Raw genomic sequence first — 26650 nt, forward strand, 5'->3', positions numbered from 1 at the left:
GCAAGTAAATGAGCTGTTTCATCGCTCACTTTAGGGATTACTAAAACCTGATTAGGCAATTCTTCAGTCTAGTTAGGCATATGAGAGGGTCTAGTGGGTCCTCTAGACGTCATACATCGGTCCCTGGGTATCGCATAGTTTAACGCATTGTAAGTGGCACTTACGACAACTTCTCCAAATGCTATGCAGACCGAATTTACCGAGAACTTTTTACAGATTTACAACCAAGTTAGGCCCCTTTGGTAGGGCAGAGAGGTTCAAATCACATCCGTCAGTCACGTCAAACGGAAATTGGACGATATGGGGTGGATTTGAAGAAGGAAAGAAGCGGCAGGAAGAGCACAATAATGTACGCCATCGCTCTCTCAATACTTCCATTCACATGTCGGCAAAAAAAAACTGTAATTTAATTGAAAGTCAGGAATAGAGTTGGATTTAAATGGTGTCTTAAAATTCCATTCTTATTTGTTAAAAGGACGACCGTCAAGGGTGGAATCCCGGAGGACACTCCAAAGGGGAAGAAGAAAGCTGTGCGATTAAATAAGAATTTCCTAGTTGATGAAAGTCACTAGACTTTCAGCTCCTAGAAATCGACTTCTAGATTCGGGTACCACCTTAGTGGGAGTGGTTGGAGCCCCAATTCAAGGAGGAAACAATGGCGAGTTTTCGATTGCTCACAACAGAAGGAAAGGAGGTGAATCTGTGAGGAGCCAGCGACACTTTATTGCGTTTAACCGGGCCTAACGCGGTGGGTAGAAACTAACCTGTATCTTGTGTCTTAGAGCAGTCAAGTTAACTTCGGCTTTTTTGTATATGTAGGCGAATTATATGTGCAGAAACCAAGCGGTCCTCTACTGGCTAAAATGCTCGCTTTCACGGATCGTTGGAATAATTTTTATTGCCTTTCAGCCCTTTCAAAACCTATCGGAATTGCTGAGCGATGTTGAAATGTCAGTTCGCATATTAATATTAGGCTAGATGCTATAAACTCCCCATTCATTGTTAAATAATGTATTGTTTGTGGTGTGGAAATTCCGCCATCTCATCTAAACATGCTAAAATAGGCGTGTAAGGCATGTGAATTTAATACGTGGTCACCCTTTTGTTCCCAATTTCTTGCATTCTCATAATGCTGTTGATTTAGAAAGTGTACTTGCTCATGAATTATGTAAATTGGCAGACAAAATACTTAAACACCTCGATTTTAAAGCTGTTTCCCAACGACTCTCGAAGTCATTATGCGATGGGTTCATCTCTTCCGCCCCCAACGGGAATGGGTAATTAGGCGATTGAATATTGTTTTCTTAGCAGTAATCTGCCTATTTTTCTTTCATTTTCTCCCTTTATTTTTCGCTTTCGTAATCAATTGATTGAATCCAGCGATCCTCAAAATCGTGTGCGTAAATGAAGCGCCAGCATTTTTTTGTCCGAATACGAATCAGACTGGGCATTTTTTTCATAAAATACAAATAGAACATTCACGAGGCGATCGGCTGGTGCCAGCTGAAGTGAAACGGCCATGCATGGCTAACTGTTCGCAGCTCGCTTTAGGCTCTCCCCAAACCACAATTCCGCATTTACCTTGGAGAAGGTTGAAAGTTTGCCCTCTACGCCAGTCCTTCCTTCCTATTTACCTACCTAGACCAACTTAGCTTCAATATTCTGATGGAGCATGGAATTGGATGATTCACAAGCTTTGAAAAATTACGAGTTGCTGCCGAATCACTCATCTCAGGTTTATTTTGAAGTCAAATTTGACAGCAAAATCCCTCGTATTTTTTTAGCATTAATCTCGTAATGCCGCTTCCACCATCGTCTGTCCCCCTTACTTCATAGAAAAAAAACCCTCCCAAAAAGAGACGAAAATTTAGAAAATCGGGCCTAGGGACGCGATTTGCGTGCCACTCAGAGAATATCGATTTTTGGGACCGCCTACTCTTAGTCCAGTGACGATCACTCGAGCCTTCGCTTCAGACAATTATCGATCTTTGGAGAGCTCGACTCTGTTACAGGGACGGAGCATTACTCACACCGCCCCCGCAAGGTCTTTTGCTCTCCCCAATCTTGTCACAGAATCCGGGTCGCCCGGTTGGTGTCTGCGTGTATCTGTCTCTGTGCCCCGTGGTGAATTGAGCTCACACCAACCAAAACGTCTGTGCAACAAAACACTGGAAGGTGTGGACAGACAGTCGGTGTTCATAAGCTGTCAGTGAGACAGACAGGCAGACTTGCTAGCTAGCTAGCCAGCTGGCTAGCTCGTTCGCTTTGACAGCGCCGCACCGCGTACGTGTGTGTATGCATGCACAGGATTTATTTGATGCGCCAGGGGTGTTGGGCCAGGGGTGGGGTGAAGGCGAGATGGGAGGGGCGGGGCGGGCAGCCGTGCCGTTGGCTTTTAACACGCACCCACGCACGCACCCACACATGCACGCGCGCGTGCATGCATTCACATTCACGCGGCGCAGTTTGAAGGTTCAGGTGGCGGACGCTTTACTCTGTATGCTCTCTCGGGACTCCTCATCCTCTCAGTTTCTCCACCTCGTCGCCGTCGTCCTTCTGTTATTTGTAAGCTGTTCTTCCTGCCTCTTTTTTTCCACATTGCTAGTTCTCATCATTACAAAAATTGGAAAATGAAATCTGCCTTGGGCTCACTTTTCTATTTGCTCCAAGTAGAGCGCTTGACAGAGATCTTGTAAATAGGATTTCATCCACCACGAGACGAGTAGGCAACCTTCTGTGATGCTCTTCTTTTTTTTTCTCTGTGAGGAAATGCACGCATTTGGAGAGAAGCGCTATTCTGGTTGGGGAGGCAAATAAAAAAGTGCCACTTTTTGCCGTCTGGAATGCGTTTTGATGGAACTTTCTTCACCAATTTCGCTTAGCTCTCCCCGCTGATTCCATAGCATTGCCTTCACTGCATGCAAGCACTCGAAGAGGTCCCAAAATAAAGCCAAATTTGTAAACAGATATTAGGTTTAGGTTTTGTTTTACTTTTTGAAGAAAAGTGTCTATTATTTGTGGGAAGTGTACCCTTCTCCAGTTCTCTCCAGATCTGCGCGGCAGTTAACTGACCGCGAAATCAAATTACATGCAACGCTTCTTCTTCTTCTGGAGGAAGACGGCGTCTAAGTCCGCCTGTTTTTCTGGGTTTTAGGCAATTAATTTGTCTAGCCGAAGAGGGCAGGCGCTTTGGACATGACTGCATTGTTTTTGCGTTTGATCACAGTCCGTTGGACGATGGAGGAAGGAAGCCAGTGGCTGGCTAACACATGTGGGTGTGTCGTAGACTGAGGCAAAACCAAAGGTCGGCCGGTACTTTTTTCTCTCCTACAACACCAAAGGAATGATGATTCGCTATAGCCTAGTCAAAGTCCACTTTTCCAGGCAGAAGTAAAATCGCATCCCATTCCCTTATCACCTCCATAGAGCGTTGGCTTTTCTGATCCGGAACCGAAGCCTCTCCAGAGGCGTACCCACAAACGACACTGCGTTTGAGTTCCCCCTGTCTCTCGAAGTCCAGGCTTTCGTTTAATTATCTCTCGGCCTTTTCCTCCTCCATATTCCATGAGGTGGATGTGATGAAGGGGTTGTTTTTAATTGCGCAGCATAATTCTGACAAAGTTCGCAATTCCTTGCATTTCACTTCCCATTCTTTGTGCAAAAATTGTAGTTATCGGGAGAGAGAGAGAGAGAGAGAGAGCGAGGCGTGTACAGGGTGTAATAGCTTTGCATTGTACGGTACATGCATTACATCAACTTATGCGGTACACGATTTGCGCTAAAATTCCTCACCCTCTTTTTTCCTCCTTCTTAACTTCGGCCTTGTAATTCGTTTGGTCCTCGATTGCCCAAAGTTAACTAGGTAAGAAGAACAGGAAATCAAGCAACAATCTATTTGTTTTAATTCATCAATAGGCTTTTTTGTCGAGTAGATAGGATCCCCACCTATCGTTATTTATCACTTGAGGGTTCATTCTCGAGGCTTGTGGTTTACATGTTGCTTACGTGAAACCGCTTAATCGTTCCGTCGGAAGTGAACCGTCAAAACATTAATCACGTTTATTTAAGAGTACAACAATTCCAGCTAATAACGTATTTTGAAAGAAAAAAATTCATAAATTAACCATGGAAACACAATGACTCGACACAAATGCACGTTTGGAGAGGACTTTTTTTTGGGGGGGGGGGGGGGAAACGAAGGGGGAAAAAGGTGGGTCCACTCACTCAAATTTGGAAGTAGCAGTGCATTTTACCGACAGAATGCGTTGTATCAATTAAAAGTGTCTGGCCTCGCTCTTTCTCCACGTAAATGATGTTTGATGTACTGTGAAGATTTAAAAAAAGAAACGGGAGTTTGTGTTGCACCAGAGACGAAAAAGTCCAAATTTTTTTGCGCTTCCGTAAAAAAAAAGTGGACCGACTTTTTTCCCCTCCCATTCCCATGTGACAGCAAGCCAGGCCAAAATGAGACTTATCTTTACCAGAAAGCAAAAAGTGTGGATCATCTTATATCCACTGTCTTTTGCCTCACTTTGATTGGTCGACGCTGCTGTCAAGTGGTTGGAGGAAATACCCGCAGTCTCACCTACTCATCGAATGTCAAACCAGGGCCTCTTTGCAATCCTTATCCAGAGGCGGACTCAAATGCGCCCCCCTTTGTAAAAGTGTCATCCATTCCACTCATTTATGGCTGGTGGTGCATCCCTTTTTTTCTCCGCCGTGCTCCGTATTTCTGCATCCCGATTTCAAGGCTCCAGGTGTTTTGGAAATGAAGAGGCGACCCCACTAAGTGAACGCTGGAAATGGCAAGTAGAGACCAATTGTTACGCCTAACGGGGTGTGACTTTCAGTGCACCCATCCATTCGCTATGGGCAAGTGGAATTTCGAGTGGTTCCATGCTGGTGCATTTAAATATTTCATGCCTTTTCACGCGTCTTTTACGCTAGGAAAAGGGGTTTTTACGATGCCTACCTTAATGAGGTGCGTACCTTTTCTCATATTATCGAAGGGGCAAAAAAATGCAATTGTTTCTTATTATCCTGTGCAATTTTTGCCATCCAGCTTCAAGCAAACGTCCACTTTTTCGCAGAATCTGATGGTCTGGTGTAATGATGACGCTTTAAACAAATTGTCGGTTGGGGTTTTTTCACGGTGGATAACGGGTGGGGTCGTTTGAAATACACCTCCATTAAGCCTGATTCAACTGGTTTTTTTTCCCTTATTCTAGTATGCCATCGTTGTTTCGCCACATTTATCGCATCGAGTTACTTACAGTAGTCTTTCAAAGTAGGTTGGTAAAACTGTTATCGGAAGGGTGTGCATTGTAAGGCGCAAAGAGCGCTCATAAATTTTGATTTTTGAATTCAAGATCTTGGAGCCCCCTTTCTTGTGGAGAGTGCTGATGGCGGTTCCCCTTCAGGAATGATCCTAGCAAATTTTTCTCGGCATTAGCTAGTTAGAATTCCAAACCCAATTCGAAATATTTTGGCATTAATTTTCTTTCATTCTCAACCGCTACAGCGGGAGGGAGCACAGGTCGTGCGAAGCTGGAAGTCAGGCTGATTCCCCTGGCCTCAAATGCAGCAGTTAGTAAACAAAAGTCACTCCCCTTTTTTCCCCTTCGTGATATCGCGTAGCACCTGTCAAGTAGTTATAATTTGCAATAGAAATCGCATCTTTACCAAGAATAGGAAGGCGTGATTAAGGTGGTAGGAGTTTGTCAACCCTCTGGGGACGCATTTCCTGTCACTGCGTGTCGCTCCTCCCTCCACCCTGCGCACATGCTAGCTAGCTGAGATGAGAAAAAAAACTCCTCCACAGGGAAACTGAAATACTTCACCTTCCTATTTTGACATTTCTTTGATGTTGTCGTGACTCCGGTTGAAGGGCCATTAAATTTCTCTTTTCATGCACCACCGGTCAGACTTGGAGGCTACATCATGAATGTACTGCTTAAAGTCCGGGATGAGCAAGAGTTGCGACAGAAAGTGGTTTTACTACTTTCCTTCTGTCTGTCTTGAGGAGCAATTTAAGTCCACCCTCTTACGGGGGGGTGGGAGGAGAGGTGAAAGTGGCCGCCAAACTCCCCGTTTCAATAATCCAACACAGGGAGACGATTTTTTTTCATATATTCTCCCCATTAATAGTAAATCGCTAACTCCTACTTTTTAAACCTTTTTGGGCACCTTTTGTCCGTCTTTTCTCTCCGTTCTTTCACTGATTGCAAAAGAGGAGTTCGCACTTAAATTTCTACCTCCCCGCTCCTTCAATTAATTTTCTTTTACTGCTCCATTTTTTGTGGGAAAGCAATTTGGTAAAAGGATTTGTATGGATAAATTATTCCATAAAAGCGCTGAAGTGGCGAGATACTCTCGTATTCAGAAGGTAGCTACACAAGGAAATCATGAAATGGCTGGAGTACCGACTAAGGGTTTGAGGACCGGTAGATGTACGACATTTTCTGCAGACAAAAAAAAGGAGTAATGAAGACAAAGACATACACCTACGACTCTCCTACTTTCTTATCTAAGTCCAGCGTCACACAGATATGGTGTGACACTTGTTGCCTTGTCAACGGAGAAAGTGTGTGAGATACATCAGGCCGGAGGAGAAATAATTCCTTTTTTTCCCACTTCTAAGCAGTAGCTCAGTTACTCAAAGGAGAGGAAATGACAACTGGTGACACATTAGCACATAATAGTACCTGGGCGGTGGTGACTAGCCTCCCTCGCCGAGATCCTGGTTAGCAGTAGCCTTAGGTTTGATTTTTGAATACCAGGAATTTGAAAGGGAATGCTTACTGGGATCGGTGATTGGTCGTCTACTTCTCGAGGAGACTCTTTCTACCTCTAGAGCATTCTATGTGGGAGGTGGATTTATGGGTAGCTGAGGCTTTGACCACTTATAAAATTACCCTAATTTTTTAATGCCTCCTCCTCAGCCCTACTTTTTCCCCTGGAGGATGCTGTTTTTTGTTGGGGACAGGTTAATTTGGGAAGAAAAAGGAAAGACGCTTATTAAATCGGACAACTACTACTCATGTCCTACTGGACAAAACAGAAAGGGCAATTTTTCACAGCCATAGGGAAGGAAAGAAATGGGAGGTGTGTGAGGAAACGCTAAATAGTTTTTAATGATGATAACGAGGGACGTGATGTGGGCCACAGAAATGACGTTGCTGACATCGAAAAGTGTACTTTAGCGTTCCACACCATTGCATTGTGTGTCGTGTCATGCCGACGTAGTTTAGAAGCACAGCACAGCGCACCCCAGCCCAGCCCCAATCCGATTTGCGCTGCAGCGCTTGTCAAACGCCTTCCGTGGCTCTCATTGGCTCGACTGGGTTGGCGCACACGCCACACTATCAAGGAGTCCTTGGACCTAGAACATGTGCGTGTATTAAGATGCGCTACTGCCCTCCTGTAAGTCAGTCTTCTGCCATTCCTGTAGTTTTTTTTGTCTATTCTCAACTCAACAAATTCATCCCTCCCACTGAGATCATTCATTACACCCTTGTTCCGTAACCGGTACTGCATTGTTTCTGACACCGAAACCAGGTGGGTGCGCTGACCCAATACTCGGAGAAGCCTAGTAACGGCCTCGTCACGGTGTTTAGGCATTACAAAGTCCACATTCAGCTCTCCGCGGTACCGGTGCTAGTTTTGCCATTCGATAATACACTCCGTCTTTTCGCTTTCTGCGATTGTGGCAGTAGTTGTCTAGGTTTTCGGAATTGCGCCTTCCAAAACTAGGGTAGAAGGATGGTGGGTTTTCTGTGCCTCCGGAACAGATACTTTGTGAATGATGAACTCCTTGCAGGCACAAGTTGAGTTGGAATGAGGCGAAAAACTAGAGTGACGTGTTTCATAACCTGGCATCACTTTGATATCATTGACGTCATGACGTCTAACTCCATCAAACAGCTAGCAGTGCTGTTCTCTCTTGAGAGGTCCACTTATCGTATGTTTTGCAAGTTAAATGTCTTTTTTGGAAAAGAAATTTTGTTAGCTATGAGCAGCAACAACAGCGAAGGCTTGTGATCGAAAGTGGGCTAACTTCAATTTGTCCACCACTTGTCTTCCCACAACTGTTCCTCCACTTCAATGGCCTTTTCACCTCACAGCGTGTGGGTTTTAATGTCCAGTTAAGTTGGTCCACGCGCACTGGATTGGCAAGTCCAGTCGCACGGACGAGTGACTCAGAGGACAATGGAAACAAAGCCATTCAACTTGGCGATCCTTTGTTTTAGTCGCCACGTCACTCAGACACCCTTCAACCCCCGCTTGGACTGCTTATTGATTGTCGTTGTGTTTAACAAACGAGCTTTTAGCACCTTCTTTTATTTATTGTTTTTTGAAAGAGAAGGTATATATAGTCCCTGTGAAGGGGCCTTCCACTTCCCTCTACACCCTCGGACACACATGGTGATAGCATTTCATGTTCTTCGTGTTTATTTTTGACAATACGTGTCACTCCGCGTCACACCACGCACCACCATGCATGGCGTGTAGTTGCCTCCGGTCGTGAAGTTACGATTTCCGTTGGACCATCCCAAGATAAATAGGCTGTCACTTGGGGCCATATAATGCACACACTGGGTTGCAGTTTTTCGTGTTTTAAAGTTCACAGATTCGCCCTCGTGCGCACCCTCTCTCTCACAAAGAAATTCTAAACACAAAACACGCAAATAATGGGGATGTGAAAAAATCTGGCTGTGGGAAAAGGCGAATTAGTAGGCCGATCCCTCCAATCGGTTCACTTGTCCGCAAATTTGGGCTGTTCAACTGTTCTTCCGTCGCCTACTGGCTTATTTTAAGCGTCCAGTTGTTGTAAGACCACGTTTTTTCTTTTTAACTTGCGTCACTAAATGACGACAAAATGCCCCTCCCACAGAGACGCAGGCCGACACGTAGCCTGGCCTCCATCTAGGCGGCACTTTATCGCCTCTGTGCTTGTCAAAAACATGTTATCCTTCCCTCAAAATGAATATCAAGCCTTCAGGCTGGCTCTTGCAATTTATCGCTCTTTTCACCATCTCTTTTGTAGATGCACCACCTAGAGTAATCACAAGTACTCAAGACCACTCATCATCATCACCGCCTTTTGCATTGTCCTCAAGTCCAAACAGAAGTCTTTCAATCAATTAAAGTCAGCAAAACGGCGGAACTATCAGACTGCTATCAACCACCCCACCATTACCAGGCTCCCCAACTGGCCTGTTGGCCAGCGGCCTTGGATGGTGGGTCGATAAACGCGAGCCCACAGGCCGGCGCGGCCCTCTACAGCCCCTACCTGGCGACCCCAGCCGCCGCGGCAGCTGCAAGGGTGGGCACGCCGGCTATGCCGAGCATGGGCAGTCCGACGGAGGTGCATCAGGTGTTGGCGGCTTTTGCGGCCGCCACGGCTGCGGCCACCGCGTCACCGGGCGCCATGAAGGATTCGCGATGGCTCACACTGGAGGTGTGTCGTCAATACCAGCGGAAAATGTGCTCGAGGGATGAAAATGAATGCAAGTTTGCTCACCCACCGCCTCATGTGGATGTACAAAATGGACGCGTAATTTGCTGCTATGATTCCATCAAGGTGGGTGCCTCTCCAGTTTCTGCCTAATTTCTTTTAATACTGCAAACTTTGACGTATCCATGGGAAGTTTGAATCGTAGTAGAACCTGAGGTCTTGCTCTGCCGTCCCTCTCACCGTTCTTCCTTAACGCGTCATTTCTCTGCGCTCGAGAGTGTTTGATGCACGAGTCATGACAACGGACGTGCTAAAATAGACCCTTTCCATACCTGAGATCATACCAATGCGATTTTAGGACTCATACATGTGATAGACTTCGAAACTCTGCCCAGTAATTTGAAACGACCTCTAACTGTACCCCTACTGAGTCCACGATACGTAAGGTTTTCAATTTCACTGCTCTTAACATAACTCGGTTGTGGGTGATTCCTTTGCAAATCGGTGACTAAATTAATGTTTCAGGTCGGGCACATCACCAAGACAACAATAAACATGGTAATGAAGTAACCTTGAGCCTCTGTGTGAATTCTTTTTCTCCACTGGTTTGAAAAACACTGTATTTTGTGTCAAATTGGTTTTAAAAGCATCTCGAGAGTCGTTTCTCTAGGGTTGTTCCCTCTCTGAAACATATTCGGCCATCTATCTGCTAAGCAATGCGTATACATACCTCTTTAAAGCACAAATGTCACCTTGAATAGAGAAGAAAAAAGTTGCAGGGATTTTGCTTTCCGGGTTAAATTTTTCATTACTTTAGGCACAACATCCGAGAGTGAATAAAGGCATGGGGTGGGGGGAGGAAAGAATACATACTACAATTTGCATTTCCTTCTAAAAAAGACTTTTTCAAATCGTCGACGTAAAAGTTGGTTAGCTTATTTAAATCTGGTGGATTTTGTGGATCCATTTGTTGTCAAGCTTACAATGCCCCCCATCGCAGAGGCACTCAACCGGGTTAATTAGATCACAAGGTCTGATCCCGGTGGAGTAATTTAAGGGTTGCACATTCTCTCTTGAGCATTCTTTTCTCGTCTATTTTTGGTGTCACTTTTCGTCTTTCGGTGTCACGAGGCGATTTGGGGAGAGAGGCTTTGCTGCGCTTGCATTTTGAGTGGTTACAAAGAGCTTCAGCTTCTGGCTGGTTCTCTCCTCTCTTACTTGGTGCCGTTTGTAAGGCTAAGAGAGAGCATTTTGAAGACTACTTTGTGGTTTCCAATCCGGTGGCGATGAGAATGCAATCTCGCCATCTACTGACGCAAGTGATCCGTGGAAATTCAGAACTGTCAAGTGGTAGCACAAGTCACTGTTCATTCCACCTCTGAAGTAGTTTTTTCACCTCGGAATATGTGCACATGCTTGTGTGTGTATGTGTGCGTCAGGATTACTCATGTCTGGTGAAACAATGGCTTGCCTGCGCGTCAGAAGCTTGGCCGTATCACCCAAACTCCGACATGTGATGGGTGTAGGGATTGCAACAGGCTTAGTCACTTTCGCTTCAGTCACCTTTGTCTCGAGAGAGGTTAGCTGAATGTCCCGCTTACCGCTGTCTTAAATGCTATCATCTCTTGATGGTCATTCGTTATACTTGATAAAATTATTTATCAATGTCAAATCACAGCCACCGGAAATCGATTTGTTTTTGACCAGTCTTGTTTACTTCTAATTGGCAAATACACAAATGTGTCGTCGGTATGCGCCGCCCTTCTGTAAATAGTGGGCTGTTTGAACAGAATTGACTTCTGAAAGTGGGCTACAGGCCGGTAAATACTGTGATTTACTGCTGCCTGGGGTAAAAGCGAGCTGAATGTGGTGGAATGCATATTTTATTCACATCTCTGTAGCCTAGGGCTCCTTTTAAACTGTGTGAAACAAATCACACTTTCAAATTCTGAGTCAACCTACTGCTCTCACAAGTGAAGAACACACTCACGACTACAGTCACAACCTTTAATCCTATTTGTTTTTTTTAAAGACAATAAAGGAGCTAGAGAACCAGTGTCAAGTTTTCTTTTATCGCAGCACTTCCTTAGTTTGTCTCTGTAAAACGTACACTTGGGAAAGTTACCAGTTTGTTTATCTGGGAAGAATACTATTAGTTGCTATCGCAACTGAATGGAGGAGAAATTGAACGCTTTTTATTAAAAAAAAGAAAAGGAATCTGATAGTCTTTAGCAAGTACGTTACTTTGTTACATGCTGGATAGCCTAATCGCCTTGGGGATGACCAATTTGATTATTTCAGAGTCACTCTAGCAGGAGTTTTCTTTCCCCAGTGGTTAAATGGTTGGATGTGAGTCATCTGTTAAAAGGGTGCTATTCTTCGACTTCTGGGGTCTCCTAGTCCTTACCCAAAAGAGTTCTTCGCTAGTGCTAAAGGCGGAATGAATGCGTGCGTCGCCTGCTGTCCTGTTGTACCTTTTTGGTTTCCTCTGTTAAAGCTTAATTCAGCCCACTGAGGACTGTACACCGTGCAAAGGTCAGGTCCAGTATGTAAATTCCTTGCTTCAATTTGTCCACGTGGAAAATGTCAGCATGGAAACGCCATAATGTCCTCATAAACACGCCACTTTAGTCATTCTTCTTCTCTCCCCTTAATTGCGATTGGGATTGGGCGTTCTACCCCGTTTTCTTGAATCATGGATAAAGAGGCTGCAACACTTGGGTTGCCACGAGAGATATAATGAGGCATTCCGGTGCAGAAGACTTATTAATACATGGAAGGTTCGGGTGGCTATTGGCACGGACGGGTCACTATAACGCCAATTTTATCGGTGACCGAACCACCGAGAGTGAAGACAGTTTGTATTATCCGCTCCCCCCGTGATCATCCACAGGATCCGATCATCACGTAGTAATCAAGTGTTTCTAAACCACTTTAATTGGGGCTCTGGGTTAACGGTAGCGGACACCTGGTATAGGGATTTTCACGTAATACCTAACTGAAATTGTTTCTTTAGAGAATGCATTTTTCATGCCTGTGTTTAGTGTTCATTCCTACTTTGCTGTTTCTTCATCTTGGAGCTTGGGGAAGTTTGATTTTTTTCGTGTGACATCCAAAAGGGGGTTCTTTGCAGACGTCATCAATTTTCTAAAACCTGCTCCTGCTTCATTTGGGGTTCTGATGGCCTGAAAATGTTTTGTCTGTTCACGTGCAGATTCAGTTATGACAAGACAGTGCCTTCCTGTGACATTTTGGCCTAGAATTCAGTCAGTGAAATTGGAACCGTCTGGGTCGGTCCTTCCAACTTGGAGTGGGTTTACTATCAAAATCTGCAGGTGGGTTTAGCAACCACATCAAGTGACACCAGCCTGTGCAGTTAAACATGCGCAGACGGGATATGCCACAGACGAGCGATGGGCTCTTTATGATTGATTGAACTGCTATTTTTTGTGAATGGAAAAGCTATTGGGGCGAACTGGAAATACCTACAGTGATCTCGTACTTCACTCTGTAATCAAGATAACATCTTAAATTTATGTCCCCATGCCCTATCACACGAGTGCTCAAACAGGGAGAGAGCGAAAGATGGGCATAGCGAGAGAATGTATGTGCGGGCGTTTGATGTACCGAAACATCAAAAACTAACACTGCTATTATTTGGCCGCCATTTATCCCCCTCTCGCGGCGCCTACCACAAAAAGCCTGAACAATAACTGCAGCTGAGTTGGGGATGGGGTGGGGAAGGTGACTCGTGGCGTCATTCCATTCCCCCTCCTTTTTAACGTTTCAGGAGTTTTGGGTCACCGCTAGAGCACTTTCACGATGGAATGTCAGGTTTTGGAAAAACTTTGCGCCCACATGAAATTGATAGTAAAGTCCCTACTGGGAGAACCAACAAAGGGTCTCGTTTAATGTCGTACATTTATATTCATGACCTCTCTTGACAGGATGTTTTTAAGTGAACGCTTCTTCAAATAAAAATTCCGTCTTATATGCAAAAACTCGTACTCCCAAATGCTATGCAATACTTGGCGTCGGATTTTAACATCACTAATTGTTTGGGCATGAAAAGTTCCTTCCAACTCGCCCAAGGGAGGCGAAGGTAGATACAAACTTGAGTAAATTAGCTTTGATGTTTAATTTATTCATAAAGTGAGACATGAAATCTTGAAATCTCTATGCCTTTTTTGGCTCTTGTCAAGTTGAGGCGCGCGAATTCGCTTCTCTAAGAAGAAAAAGGAGAAGAAATTGACAGGCCTTCCTTTTTTATCAACTCCATCAGGTAGGAAAAGATGATGCCAATTGCCTCGATCTCGACCTTTATGGAGGGGTTAAGGCTCAACCTTCAAATCACACTTCCTCCTTTATCACCAACTTCGAAGGGTCTGTCACGTTTTTGATGTGGATGTTGATATTATGGATCACTTTGCGTTCTGGGAGTAAGAAACGTTAATTTCACTCAAATGTCTCCACCCCAGAATATTTGCCCAATTATTCTCATTATATTGGTGTGAGTTTCACCGTCGGGTGCGGGTTATGGGAGGTGGTATCCCGATTTCCCCACCCAAGTTTTACCTGAGCCACTTGTCCGAAGAGGGGACCAGCTTGTCAATTGTTGGAGGTAAGGAAGAAATGCAGTTGTCTGTGCATCCTCACTCCACTTTTTTACCAGTGCGTGCGTAAAATAGTTTAAAATTAGGCAAATCCAGGTCACCTTCCACTCGGCCTAATCGTCTAAAGTTGCGTTTAATGAGGGATGAGAATGGGGCAGTGGTTGTCGTTATCTTTTTGTGATGGGACATAAAATAGCAACTTTTTATGCTAATGAAGAAGCAAAGCTACATTCACGGAGCGGAGTTGCCTGGTTTTTTGCCACTCTTCCCGGATAAAATTAAAATTTTGGAACGCGTTTATGTGTGCGCTGTTGTGCGTGGATAACTTATACCCGGAGGCAGCGGGCGAACGGGCGGACAGGGACATGTGGAGCGGGGGCATTAGCTTGGCTGCCGCATGATTTAGGCATGGCGTACTGTACAGTCATGGTTCTCGGATGACCCTACATTTAATCAACTTGTTCGAACTCGTGTTTCACCAGCGCCGAAGTGAGGGCGGGTGGGGGTGCTTGAGTGTGTGCATTGCTGGCTTGTTTCGGGTGGTGCCTTTCCTCTTCTGTTTACCGTCTTTGACAGCGCATCACCGAGGCGTGGAAAGGAGAGATGAGTTGAAGCAGTAGAGGCGCCCGAAGGTAAAATTGTGCCTCGTAAATTTATCAGCGGACAGGAGGTGATTCGGAAGACATGAGTACAACCGCACTATGTAATCCTGAAATAGGCGAAACGGGTTGAAGGGCTGTAGAAATCGGGCGTCAATGCTGCTTTACCCGACGATTTACTATTTTGTCTCGTCAATGGTCTTCAAATAAAATCAAAAGGAAAAAAGGGCGAGAGGGACTTTGCAACCGACTTGCTTAAAAACACTCTGGAGTTCTGAAAAACCTACTGATTGAGTAAACTCAATTTTTCACTGTTTGAAAAAGGCTAATTGTGCGGATCTAAACACACCATAATCATTTGACAGTTAAGTGACAGGTTAAACGGAAGAATGATTCACTTCAATATAATGCATTCCTACCTTTGTTTGGTAAAATTAGAAGGAAGGAAGGAATAGAAAATATTTCACTCTCCCGCTTCCAAATTAATCACCCCACCTCCAATTCGCCGACGTTGTTATTGTTATTTGTCCACCTTTGCACTGGCCAAACACAATACCAACCACAAGGTGTTTGAGCTATTGTGGAGAGCTTCGCATAATGAAATTTTAATAGTTTGGGAGAGAGAGAGAGAGTGATTTGTTTCGTGTGTGGTGGTGGACTTACAGACCAATGGAATGAGAGGTGTGAGATAAAGAGGGGCTATTTCTAAAACCCCTCGCTAGTTAGCTAGCAGTGATAAAATAAACCCTACCTCTGTTTCCCTCTCGCCTGCCCTGCCGACTGATTTCCTTTGAAGTTTCATTTATTTGGCAGAGAAAAAAAGGCAATGATTTATTCAATTTCTCTATCCCCCCCCCACTACTCATAAAGTATGAATTAATTTGGGGAGTTTGTTTTTTTTTAGCAAATCACATCTAGGTGGTGCACTTTTTTTTAATTATCTGTTGTGAAATGGTGTGATTTTATTGTCATTATATGTGTGCCTCTGGCTCCGTGTAGACAAAACGCATCAGTTGTAGAATTAGCGTGAATTAAGTAGGGAACCTTTACCATGGCAATAAAAAGCCTCCATGAAATTGCCCATTATTAGGTGAGCGTTTATTCATTGCCCATTGTTTTGGGCGAAAAGGCAAGGATATAACAATCCAAAAGACATAAGAAGCAGAGGAGAAGGAGTGGATTAAAGTCTGGCAGTAGCATCATCAACAGAAGTGTCTATATTAGCGCATAAATTATAGTGGCGTCAAGGACGCAACAGTTGTGTTGTCAGTCCCTTGTGTGTGTGCGCTATTCATGTCTGCCCACGTTTTTTCCCTTTTGCTGACTATTCAAACTTGATTTCAGGCAGATTAAATTCCACTGGTGGTGTAGAAGTGTGTAGAACTTTAATGATTATAGAATTTATCAGAAAAAAGTTGCATCCGTTAAGCATCGCCAAGGCCCTCCATCACCACTTGTCCCCCTGAATGTGATTGGTTCATGGCGCTTGAGGGCAAAATGCCTTTTTTTCAGTGGATTGGAGAAAGTTTTTTGCCTCTGCAAAGCAAAGATTTTAGATTAAATTAATTACATCTAATGAAGGTTCTTTTTACCTGTTTAAAGGGGAAAGTGCTTTGCATTATTCTAATTAAAACTTACCTGGGAAATGATTGGCTGATTGGTTGTTTATTCAATTTCAAAAAGCTAAGAAACGGTCGGTATAACTGGCATAATTTTTAATCAAGAATGCCACTTTTGGTCTTACACTTTCATTCATAAGGGTATGAATAAAATAATGCCCGACTCTGACCGATGATAAACTTGAATAACACCGTAGATGAATCTGATACAATCAGCTCTTTTTTCCTTGATTTTCTACCCAGAGTTTGTGTTTTGATGCACTTGTAGGGGTGTGCTTTATTTCTTTCTTTAATTATCATAAAATAGACGTTTTGTTGTCAATAGCGTTAACTTAAATAATCTCCGCTCCGTTAAGTGCTTTTTTATTACGGGTCGCATGATGACGTTGAAGAGTTCTCTCCCGGAATACAAAATGGGGAATATTTTTATGCACGTCTCTGCCTATAAAATGTTCCCATGGGGACAACGTCAAATGCTCTAACGCAGTGACCTGTCCCCATGACAATTAGTAGGACTTATTCCCTTTTTGTTCTACAATTTCTTCTGTTTAATGATAGCATTTAAATTCAAGTGGGGTTTTTTTTAGGAAATTTACTATGCGTTGGCTCTGATCGGAATGTTTTAGCTTAGCGGTAAGTTATTTTAAGAGCGCTCGGTGAAATACACCTTACCCTTTGTTTTTGTGGCGCCATTTAGATTCGCCTTAAAAAATATTTCAAAAGTAACTTTATCTATGCAATTAGGGCGATTTAGCAGACGGGAAATAAACTGGGGTATGTTAGTGCCTAAGAACTTATCTGTCTTCTTTTCAATAAGACGATTCTTTCTGCAAAATATGACTTCCTGAGCCAACGTTTACATCAACATTCTGGATCGGGCCGGGATTTAACTTAGCTAGGACTTTAGTTGAGATTTGTCTGAGATATTAGGAATTTCTAAGTAGACTCGTAAAACACAAGGAAAAAAGTCATATCTTGTCTTTTGTAATAACGATTTCTTATGTGAAGAAAGCTTTTTTCCGAGGCATAAACCTGTCCTTCCGGTTAAGGGAAGGTTGATATTTCAAGCGTAAAACACTTTTGGTTACTTGAAGCATTTTGTTTGGCGAGTCCAGCAAATTCTCAGTCCCTCTCGGTTAAGGTTCGGTTTCGGCCGACTGGAAAATCGATAATTCGGTGCATGTGGTTCTGCGTAAATTAAACCACCGATCATTGCGATCAGCTGCGTTTTTATTCAAGTTTATTTATCTTTTAATTGCGTACAAAATTTTTCCACTGTTCTCAGTTTGGTCTTGGAAGAGAAAAAAAAAGAACACCTTTTTATGGAGTGGTATACTATTTGCGAAAACCGCCCTAGGAAAAGGTTCCTTTTTCTTCGTAGGAGGAAAAGCGGTACATTGGAGCAAAAAATAGCCTTCATTTAAATGGCAGTTCCGGGAACTCCGAGCCCTTTGTTTTATGGGTGTTTTCTATTTAAAAAGTTTATGGGTAATGTGGCCTGGGAGCGGGACCGTGCCAGTTAACACTGCTGCCACACAACTAAAGAAACTCTGTTTTGGAGTTTTAGTCTTCCTTGGAGTTAAACTGCTTCCACTTTTGTCATTAAATGGGAAGCAATTTTGTTGAAAAGCTCAAAGGACGTATAATTATCGGTTAAAAACTTACTTTGAATAAGGAAATCAATCCACGAATCGCGACTATTTCTGCGCTCGTTAGACCCAGAAATTCCTCTCATCATTTTTTCTTTCCCATTTTTAATGAGATGTAAGAAAGAAACTCTTGAAGGCCCTAATAAAGAAGAGATTTGGTCTCGAGTGATTAAAAGAAGGATACTGGCTTAAGAAACTATCCATTTTTCACATTTTAGCTCTCGAGTCGTACTGCTACCTTATTTTCGTCGCAAGTGGCCGCGCTAATTAAAACTGTCATTGAAGGCTCTTTGAGACTTTTTACTCACTTTTATTCCTTGTTGAGCATACAGAAGCATAGTATTTGGCAATAAAGGTGAAAAACGCTACAGAAGTCCCTGTCACTCGGGCAAGGTCGGTATTTCAATGCCTGGAGTAGGGAGTGCAGTTTTTAGGATATTCTGGTAAACAGGGTGATGCCTTTCAAAGGCCTTCGCCTCTAAGCGCTGAAGCAGAAATCTGTGCTTGCGAAACTGCGGCACCCTTTGGTAGCTGTCATTGAGCTTGCCTAATTCCAATTGCATTCCTGTTCATTACTTCAGGGCAAGTGCCAACGACGCGACCCTCCCTGCAAGTACTTTCACCCACCACAACACCTTCGTGAGTTGCTTCTACAGAATGGGCGAAATAACTTGATATTGAAGAATATGCAGCTACAATTGCTGCAACAACAACTGGCCCAGGGTGCTATGCTGCCAGGGCTGTCAGCCGCACTGGCAGCGACGGCCCCAACACCCTCTGTGGCTTCTCCGGGCACCCCGGCTACCCATGGTATTGCGGGGGCGCCTCAGTGTCCCAATCCCACCTCTCCTGTCTCTTCTGCTTCCATTGGTCCCACGGTGAGTGATCTGGTGGGTCTACTACTACTAGGTGACATTTTACTGTCCCACGTAACCTTGACAACTAATTTGGCATGAAGGAATCTCATAAATTTTGGCCGATTTGTGTATACTACCGGGCAAAAAAGTTAGGAAGGATACTCTGCATTTGCTTTCCCTCGCTTTTCTACCTCGATCAAAAGGTATTGGGGTATTTTTCCCTTCTCCTCCCTCCCCTCATTGGAGCATATTTTCTGTTTGAATCCATCCACACTCTTAGATAGAAGTTCCTTTTACACTTTGATCAGGAAGTAAAGGGAATGACACGTGAGTGATCAAATTCTTGTTTTTGAGGACTTTTTTCTGGTGAAAGGGTCTTTTGCTTTTATGTTGTCTTCAGAAGAATGTTTGGTGAGTGAGCATGGAAGCCTGTCGGGCTTCCGTCCCGAGTAAACAGTAGACAAAAACTTCGATACCGATGCTTTCGTTTGTCGACGAGTATGAGGGACTCACTGGCTGGGTACCTCCAGTAAAAAAGTATCGCAAATGAGCTATTATTTAAATCCTGGGTTTCGCCACTTTCGGTTCATTTGAAAAAAATTATCTCTACCCTCCGTGGCAAATTTCCGCCTGTTACTTTGGGCAGAGTAGGGACCTTGCTGCCGGTTCTCTTCGCAACTTTCTTTGCATAAAGTGTGTTTTCTTAATCATTGAATGAGTTTTCGTCCACTTTCTTCGCAAATAGCAGCAGGCTTTCATTTGCAACAGGTTTTGTTTAAAAAATGTGATGAAATTTCGCCAAAATTCATCGTAAAATTTCGCTTTTTTCGCTTAAGCTAAAGTACACGGCTGGTGATTTTAAACTCCCACTTATCTAATGGAAGGGTTTCTATAAAGGTTTCCCAAAATCGAGATTGTCTTTTTTAAAGGTGTCAGGGACGCGGTCTCATCAAAGCTTACATTAAAGCCATATCGGTAGGCTTTCTTATGGATGTAAAACTTGGGGGATTGATCAAAAAGTAGTTGGAATGCAATGATTTGTGTACAGTTTTTCCTCGAACTAGCCCGTTTTTTCCTCACAAATAGCTGGAGATTGTCTTTTATTTTCATTAATTACCTCAGGTGGCAGTTTTGATCACATAATTGTTGTTGGACCCCTCTCAAAAGCAGAAACGCGTTGCTTGGCTTCTCTTTGTGACCTGTCGAGGAGTGGGTACTGCCTCCCCCTCCCCGTGCCTTTCAAATCTTGAAGACGAGAAAAGAGGGTTTATAGAACTCCATCACCGCAGGAGCTTGAATCACTTCAAGTCATTATGATCCACAACTATTGACAAGGTTGACACCGGTTAGATGAAGGGAGATAAGGATGTCGTGTTTTTTTTTGACATCAAACTATTTTGGCACAAATTTTTGGCCTCAAATCCTCTTTTTTATGTTTGGAGTGTAGAAAGGAAATAATCACCTGTGCCTCCAACTGCCAGTACCCGATCAAATGGGGTACTAAATGTCAAAAACCAATCTAAAGTCAATTAAAATGTGTGTATGTGATTTATTAACGTCACACTGCCAAATGCAGCCTGTGTTTTCACTCCAATGTGACATTCAATGTGTTGGGTGTGTGTGTGTGTGTGCTTTGACACACATTTCACTCAGGTTTCTCAATTTTGAAAATCCACAATTTTAACGCAAATAAACACATGCACGGAAGTGATAGAGGGGACCATCCACAAGGCACTCCTTACCATCGGTGTGGGAGAGGTGGTTTTCGACTGGACGGTGGAACCTCGGATAAGCCTTTATTTCACTCTCCCATACAGGTGTCAATTTTTCCTGAAGAAAATGTCACTGTCAATTGATAAGTGCATTTCCCTTCTCATTCTGCATGCACACACAACGTATGCATTGTGTTTTGCCTTTCTAAAGTGTGTGTGTATGTGTGCGCCTGCGATTTAAACTTGGAAATTGCCTTTTTGCTGGCATGATGGCTTATAAGTTACCCTTTTTTGGGAATTGTGATATTGCGAACTAGATAAGGATTCGCTCACATGGCAGTAAAATCACTGAAGTTTCCAGCCAAACTTCCATTACTCTCTTAACCCCCCCGCCCCATCTGGGATCCGGAAGTAGAACTCCTGAGAGTATGCCAGTTTAATTAGAAAGTACGCAGAGCTTTTTTTTTATCCACTACGCATAGCGATCTGTTTCTGTTGATAAATATTTTCGGAGGAATCGATGAATTTTAGCTGTCAAAAGAAGGCCATCCCATGCTACTTATTATGATTTCAGTACCCAAACCACAGTACAATGACATTGAGGATTTAAATTGACCTTTTAAAATGTCCTCGGGAATCCTGCGGTTATCTTGCAAGGCTATCAGAGACGAAATTAGGCTATGCTGAACACACAGGAGACTATTTCAGCTAAAGGAAACTTGGAGCTCCCCTCTGTGGTACAACCATTGAAGGAAGTCGCCTTCGTAATTACTTCCGGTCGCCTGCGAATCAGGCGATCTCCCATAATCCTTAATTTTATGTAAATTTATGCTTTCAAGGAATTGGCTTATGTACTGCCGCCACATTTGGGTTCTATTGTCTCAACCCATTTTTATGTGCATGACTGCAATCTTGTCTCTCATTTTTACCAAAATCTTGTCGCACTCAGGTTATCTCTCTTTATAAAATTAAGGATTTTCCTTGTTAAAAGTAAAGCATTTTTTAATACTTGCTGACTCACACTGGTTTTCTACCCAACTGTCACGATCCCATTCCAATCCACATATGTCACATATGTGTGACGAGGGGGCTGAAGTAAAAAAAAAACGCGGCGTTGCATGAATATGCCGCTGAGAGTGAACTTGTTAAGATTCGTTCCCAAGCCGCTCAGGACATGTATCAAATCCTCACCTATTAATAACTCTAAATCTTTTTTTTTCGCTTAAAATCTACCGAATAAAAGTGGGTGGATTGCAGCACGCCCTGAACACGGATGGGTGGTGATAAAAAGGTACTTAATTTAAAGGAACGCCCTGCATTAGAAGTACCTCGATGGCGCTACATTGAGCATGACCTTGAGTGCCTTTGAGGTTGATTTGTTTTTTCTTCAACTTCCCTATTATTCAGATGCGACCAGTGAAAAACAATGAGTGCATCCTTGAAACTTTCATTGGCATGCGATGTGTGGTTAATGGCTGGAATTTTATTGTATTCGCCCGCTGGATGCTGCAAAGAAGCTCAATGGCGATATAATGAAACTAAAGAAACATTTTAACGCCTGGATCTTGTCAGTGGAATCCGGGGTTGCGTTACTACAAGTCTGAGAACCTGCTCTTAAAAGTGAGGAAAAAGCGTACTTGTTTCGACTGATAGACCTTCTAATGAAGTAAACATGCTGCTAAGCAAGTCCGAAAAAAGAACAGATTTCTGTTTATCTTCCTCCTTCTCCTCCCCACCTCGCGCTCTTAGATCGGTGGGATGACTACACAATGCAGCGACTTCTCATTGGTTCGCCTCCACTGTCTGTATTAGGGATCTACCCACTCCCATCGTGTCTACAAGTAGCCTGGAAATAATGACGGCTCTTAGGCAAATACACTTGTCTCCCTCGCGGTTCTAAGTGCCTGCTGGTATAAATCGTGCGCCTAGAACAATCCAACTGATAAGTTGTGCATTTCGAGTGGAAAAGAGGAGGAGAGGCCGACATGAAAGATGAAAATTTTAGAAGAAGTCTTTATTATCGTTTTAGGGAAAGCTTATTTATCCGCCCGCGCCTTCATTGAATCTAACCCCCCAAGGGATGGCAACAACCTACTCATTGCTGGTAAGTAGTATGTACTTACCCGCTACCCTGATCGTAGTAGCCATTTGCATGAGCACCAATCATCATAATTATTTATTTATGTGGTTAGAAAGCAGTATGCATGTCTAATATTGCACACTATTCTGCTTTGGTGACAGCTTCAAACGAGCTTCACTTTGGGTCTCTATGTCGTACAATGCTTCATTATTTTTTTTTAATTCCAATCAATTTTTGATAATTGCTAACCCAGTAGAGTAGATACAAGTGGATTAGATTGAACCCATCCACAAGAGCTTTAGCAAGGCTTTAAGATGTTTGCTTTTTGTAGACAATCTTGTTGTCTATGTGTCATTTTCATTTGATATAAAAAACCACATTTTTTCGTCCCATCTACCTGTTATTCATTCGTTCATTCAATCACTCCCTTGCTTGCTTGTCATGCTCACTACTACTACTACTACTAAAAAACTACGGGCTTTCTCTTTTTTGTTTGTTTGTTTGCTTTCCTCGCACATTCCTGCATGCTGGCAAATAGCTACCACAGCCAACGCCACCGCCACCACCATCACAACCACCCTCAGCCACTGTACCAACACCAGCTATTGCGGCAGCAGCAGCTGCGCTTGCAGCAGCCAATCTGGATGCCTCGTCGGCTCAACAACTAGCCCATATATTCCCGTCGCCCAAGACGGTTCTAGTGGGCCCACTGTGTGCTAATCTCTACACTCAAGAGCAGATGACATCGCCGACAGCATCGCGAAAACGACCCGCAGCCTGTGTGAACGAGACGGCCTCGGCGGTGTACGCGCCACTATTTTCAGCGCCCTCACTGCTTGCCTACGGTCCGCAACTTGACTCAACCGCCTATCAACTGGGTGCTCAGTCTCTTAGTGCAGTTAATTCATTGGTTGGTAGCAGTGCTCAGTTCTTTCACTCCCCTTCCCTGTCTCCATTCTTTTTCGCCTCCCTCCACTCACTCGCTCATTTTGGGCTTTCCTGCCTCTGTTTTTCTGTTGATGTGCTGTTTGTGATCGCCATGCACACTGCTCCTCAGCTTGTACACGCTGCATGCATACCGTTGCCTGCACGCGCTTTCAGCTGTCTCGCTACTCGGTTGTCTAACTTAATTCCTCATCCCCTCTCTCAGGGGAAGAGTTGGGCCTTATTGCAGTCTTGGAACGTAGGGAATTGGCGCTTTTTATCGTTGAAACAATTGGCATTCACCAGGTTGGATGTCATTGAAGGCTCAGGGTTTCACCGGTGGCCAGAATTTGACTAGGAGCCAAGGCTCTAGCCATTTAGATGAAGTCAAGATTTCAAAACTTGCGATAGGTTGGGCTCATTTACATCTTCATCACATTACATCTCGCTTTCAATAAGACTATTTTAAGGTCCTCTGCCATAATGCAGACAGCTTCGGCTACGTTTGGTGAATTATTATTTTTTTTTAAAGAAGCAGGTTAGTAGTTGCTCTCTCTTTTCCTGTATCGTTTACGCTTTTGGTAGTCTTGCATCGAGTAAACACACTAATTGAAAGCTTATTATAGATACTCCTTTAAAAGCCAATAGACTGGGCGTGGTCGTTCCTTTATATTGACATCTTTATTTCCACATTTAAAGTAAGTCGAGGGAAAACACATCTCGAAAAAGCTGCGAAGGGTCTAGTCCAACTTGCTTACATTTGATTGGTCGGACGTAGGGTCAGTGGCTGAATTTGGTACCTTAACAGGGAGTAGGCCTGTCGCCATACCTAACGCCGACTCAGCTGAATTCGATGGCAGCCGCAGCAGCGACAGCGGCGGCACTGAAGTCGGTACCACCGACGGTCTCGTTGGCCAATGGGGGTGGCGCGGGTGCTGGTGGATTGTCTGCGGCACATCTGGCGGTGATGGCAGCAGCCGCCACCGCCGCTGCTGCAGCGAACGCCTCAGCGGTCGCTCCATTGGCTGCTCCTGCCACTCCAGCAAAACGACCGGCGCTGGCAGACGCAAAATCGGGTCTACCGATGTTTGATTATGGACAGGGGCTCTATGCTCTGCAGACTCAGGCGCAAGCGCAGTTGGTGGGAGCCAAGAATCTTCAGCCACCACAGCCGCCATCACAGTCATCACAGCAATCTCCACAGAAGTCATCCGCTTCCACCTCTGTCGTCACCGCCGCCGTCAATGTCGGTGGTGTTGTGGCTCAGGAGAACGGTGTTGGTGGACAGGAGCATGGAGCTCCCAATGAGGTGGACACGCAGAAAGCTCAGGTCGCTGCCGTTGGACAATTCTATCCTGAAACGTGTGAGTCTATTCCGTGCTCCTGGTTCGGCCTTGGTTTCTGTCTTGGTGTTGAGTAGCTGATTAAGGTATCCTTACCTTTGGTGAGACTCGAAAGGAGTAGTAAATTCTGCATTGGCGTCAAACAGATTCTTACTTGTAGTCTAATTCATTTTTATTTAAATTCATTTTAGACATTGAAATTCCACCATACGGTTATCCATAGTTGTTCTTCTCCTTGTGCCATGCAAACAGACAAAAGAACTTGAAGACACCAAAACCAAAAATTAATCCAACTTTCAGTTGCCCTGACTAGTCTCTCCTCCCTTTCTCCCTTCTCCTATCACCACCACCACCACCAACACTACTAAAAGAACAAAAACAACAACTTTTGTCATTTTGCCCACACTGCTTGGTGTTTCTCCTCCCTCCCTGTTTGTCTGTGTGCCTTACAGCAATGCCAAATACAAACCCTCCGGCACTTAAATCTCCTTAGTAAAAAAATCCAACATTTTTTGTTTACCCTCTTCTTCTCACTTTCAGTTCTGTTCTTCTGTCAATAATAAGTTTTATAATGAGGTGTGCACACAAGTTTGACTACACACTTATGCATGATGTATTGACACATCACACTCTGTCCTCTAACCAAACACCTTCTTTTCGTCCTCACACTCTTGTATAGCCCGTCTCAGGTCTCCTCCCTGTGACCTGCACTATTTATAGCATCCACCGTTCCCTTCAATTTGATCAAGACTATTTTTTAAAGTCGATCCATTTTATCAGGAAGCAGACTTGACTCTAGTAGAAGCACACATACACACACACACACATCTACACCTCCATTTCATCCATCAGTCGATTTATGGAGCGCACGCCACCGGTTTTTTCTCTCCACCTTTTCCATCTCCTTCCCTTTTGATTAGGTTTTCTATCGACCGAACGGTCCTTTTTTGGTTTCTTGGTGTGTCAAAAAGGAATTTGGGAAGAGGTTCGCCTTTCATGTACACTCCCCTCCTTGCGATATGGAGAAACATATTGAAGCTTTTCCCCTTCCCTAATCCCTTCTCCCTCCCACCCCACCTTTCCCTTTTATTACATGACGAAAGTGTGTGTGTATGTTTAATGACTTAACACACAAAATGTGCCTCTTGTGTTACATTCATTAACTCATATATACAGGCGACAAATACAAAAAAAAGTGTGAATCCACACAAATCTTCCATCTGACTGTCACACTCCTGCCCCCCATCCTTCCTCCTCTCCGTGCGCCCTTATTTCTGTTACCCGCCAAATTTAAACTTTAAACAAAAATAAATAAAAAAAGAACGTTTGGAGATTGGCCACCATTGCTCGCAATTGGACTGGACGGCAGAGAAGTTGGACGTACTTATTATCTAGGGTGTTCTCTACTGCAGTCGCAGAGGGCAATCCACTACCAGAGCCTACGCAATATGTGTTCTGGTTAAAGCCGTGTGGTGTTAAAGAGGAGCTGGGATTCGAGTTTATTCAGCTGGTGAGGTCGAACACCCGGAAAGCTATACATAAGTCCTATTGGAGAGGAGCGGTTTTGTCCACACAGCCATGTCAGTGCAACCTGTGCAAGTCTGTGGCTTTCCACCCTCAGTAAGCTCATTAGAGAGGTGTCCATGTCGAATCAAACTGTAGGGTTTATTACGGAAATCAATAATGGGGAAGCTCTGGCTTAGGATTATGCGCCAATATGACTAAAACCGCCTGGAAGAATCCACTTTACCCTATTCCCGGCGTCTAATTACTTGGCGCGCGTTGGCTTTTAAAAAT

At 43.9% G+C, this 26650-nt stretch overlaps 1 protein-coding gene across 1 annotated transcript; it reads left to right on the top strand. All coding sequences in view use genetic code 11, as the record gives it.

The window, feature by feature from the left end:
• Positions 1–1797: 1797 nt before the first annotated feature.
• EGR_05780 (hypothetical protein) lies at positions 1798–24930 on the top strand (the record flags this gene model as incomplete). The annotated part of the gene is made up of 9 exons (XM_024495029.1): positions 1798–1814; positions 1910–2192; positions 2308–2565; positions 7246–7422; positions 9203–9583; positions 18519–18815; positions 22536–22610; positions 23125–23769; positions 24319–24930. 9 exons carry the CDS (start codon positions 1798–1800, stop codon positions 24928–24930), a joined length of 2745 nt encoding a protein of 914 aa, XP_024350492.1.
• Positions 24931–26650: the final 1720 nt, after the last annotated feature.

This window comes from Echinococcus granulosus, assembly GCF_000524195.1.
Source record: "Echinococcus granulosus chromosome Unknown EG_S00046, whole genome shotgun sequence".
Lineage (NCBI taxonomy): Eukaryota > Metazoa > Platyhelminthes > Cestoda > Cyclophyllidea > Taeniidae > Echinococcus > Echinococcus granulosus.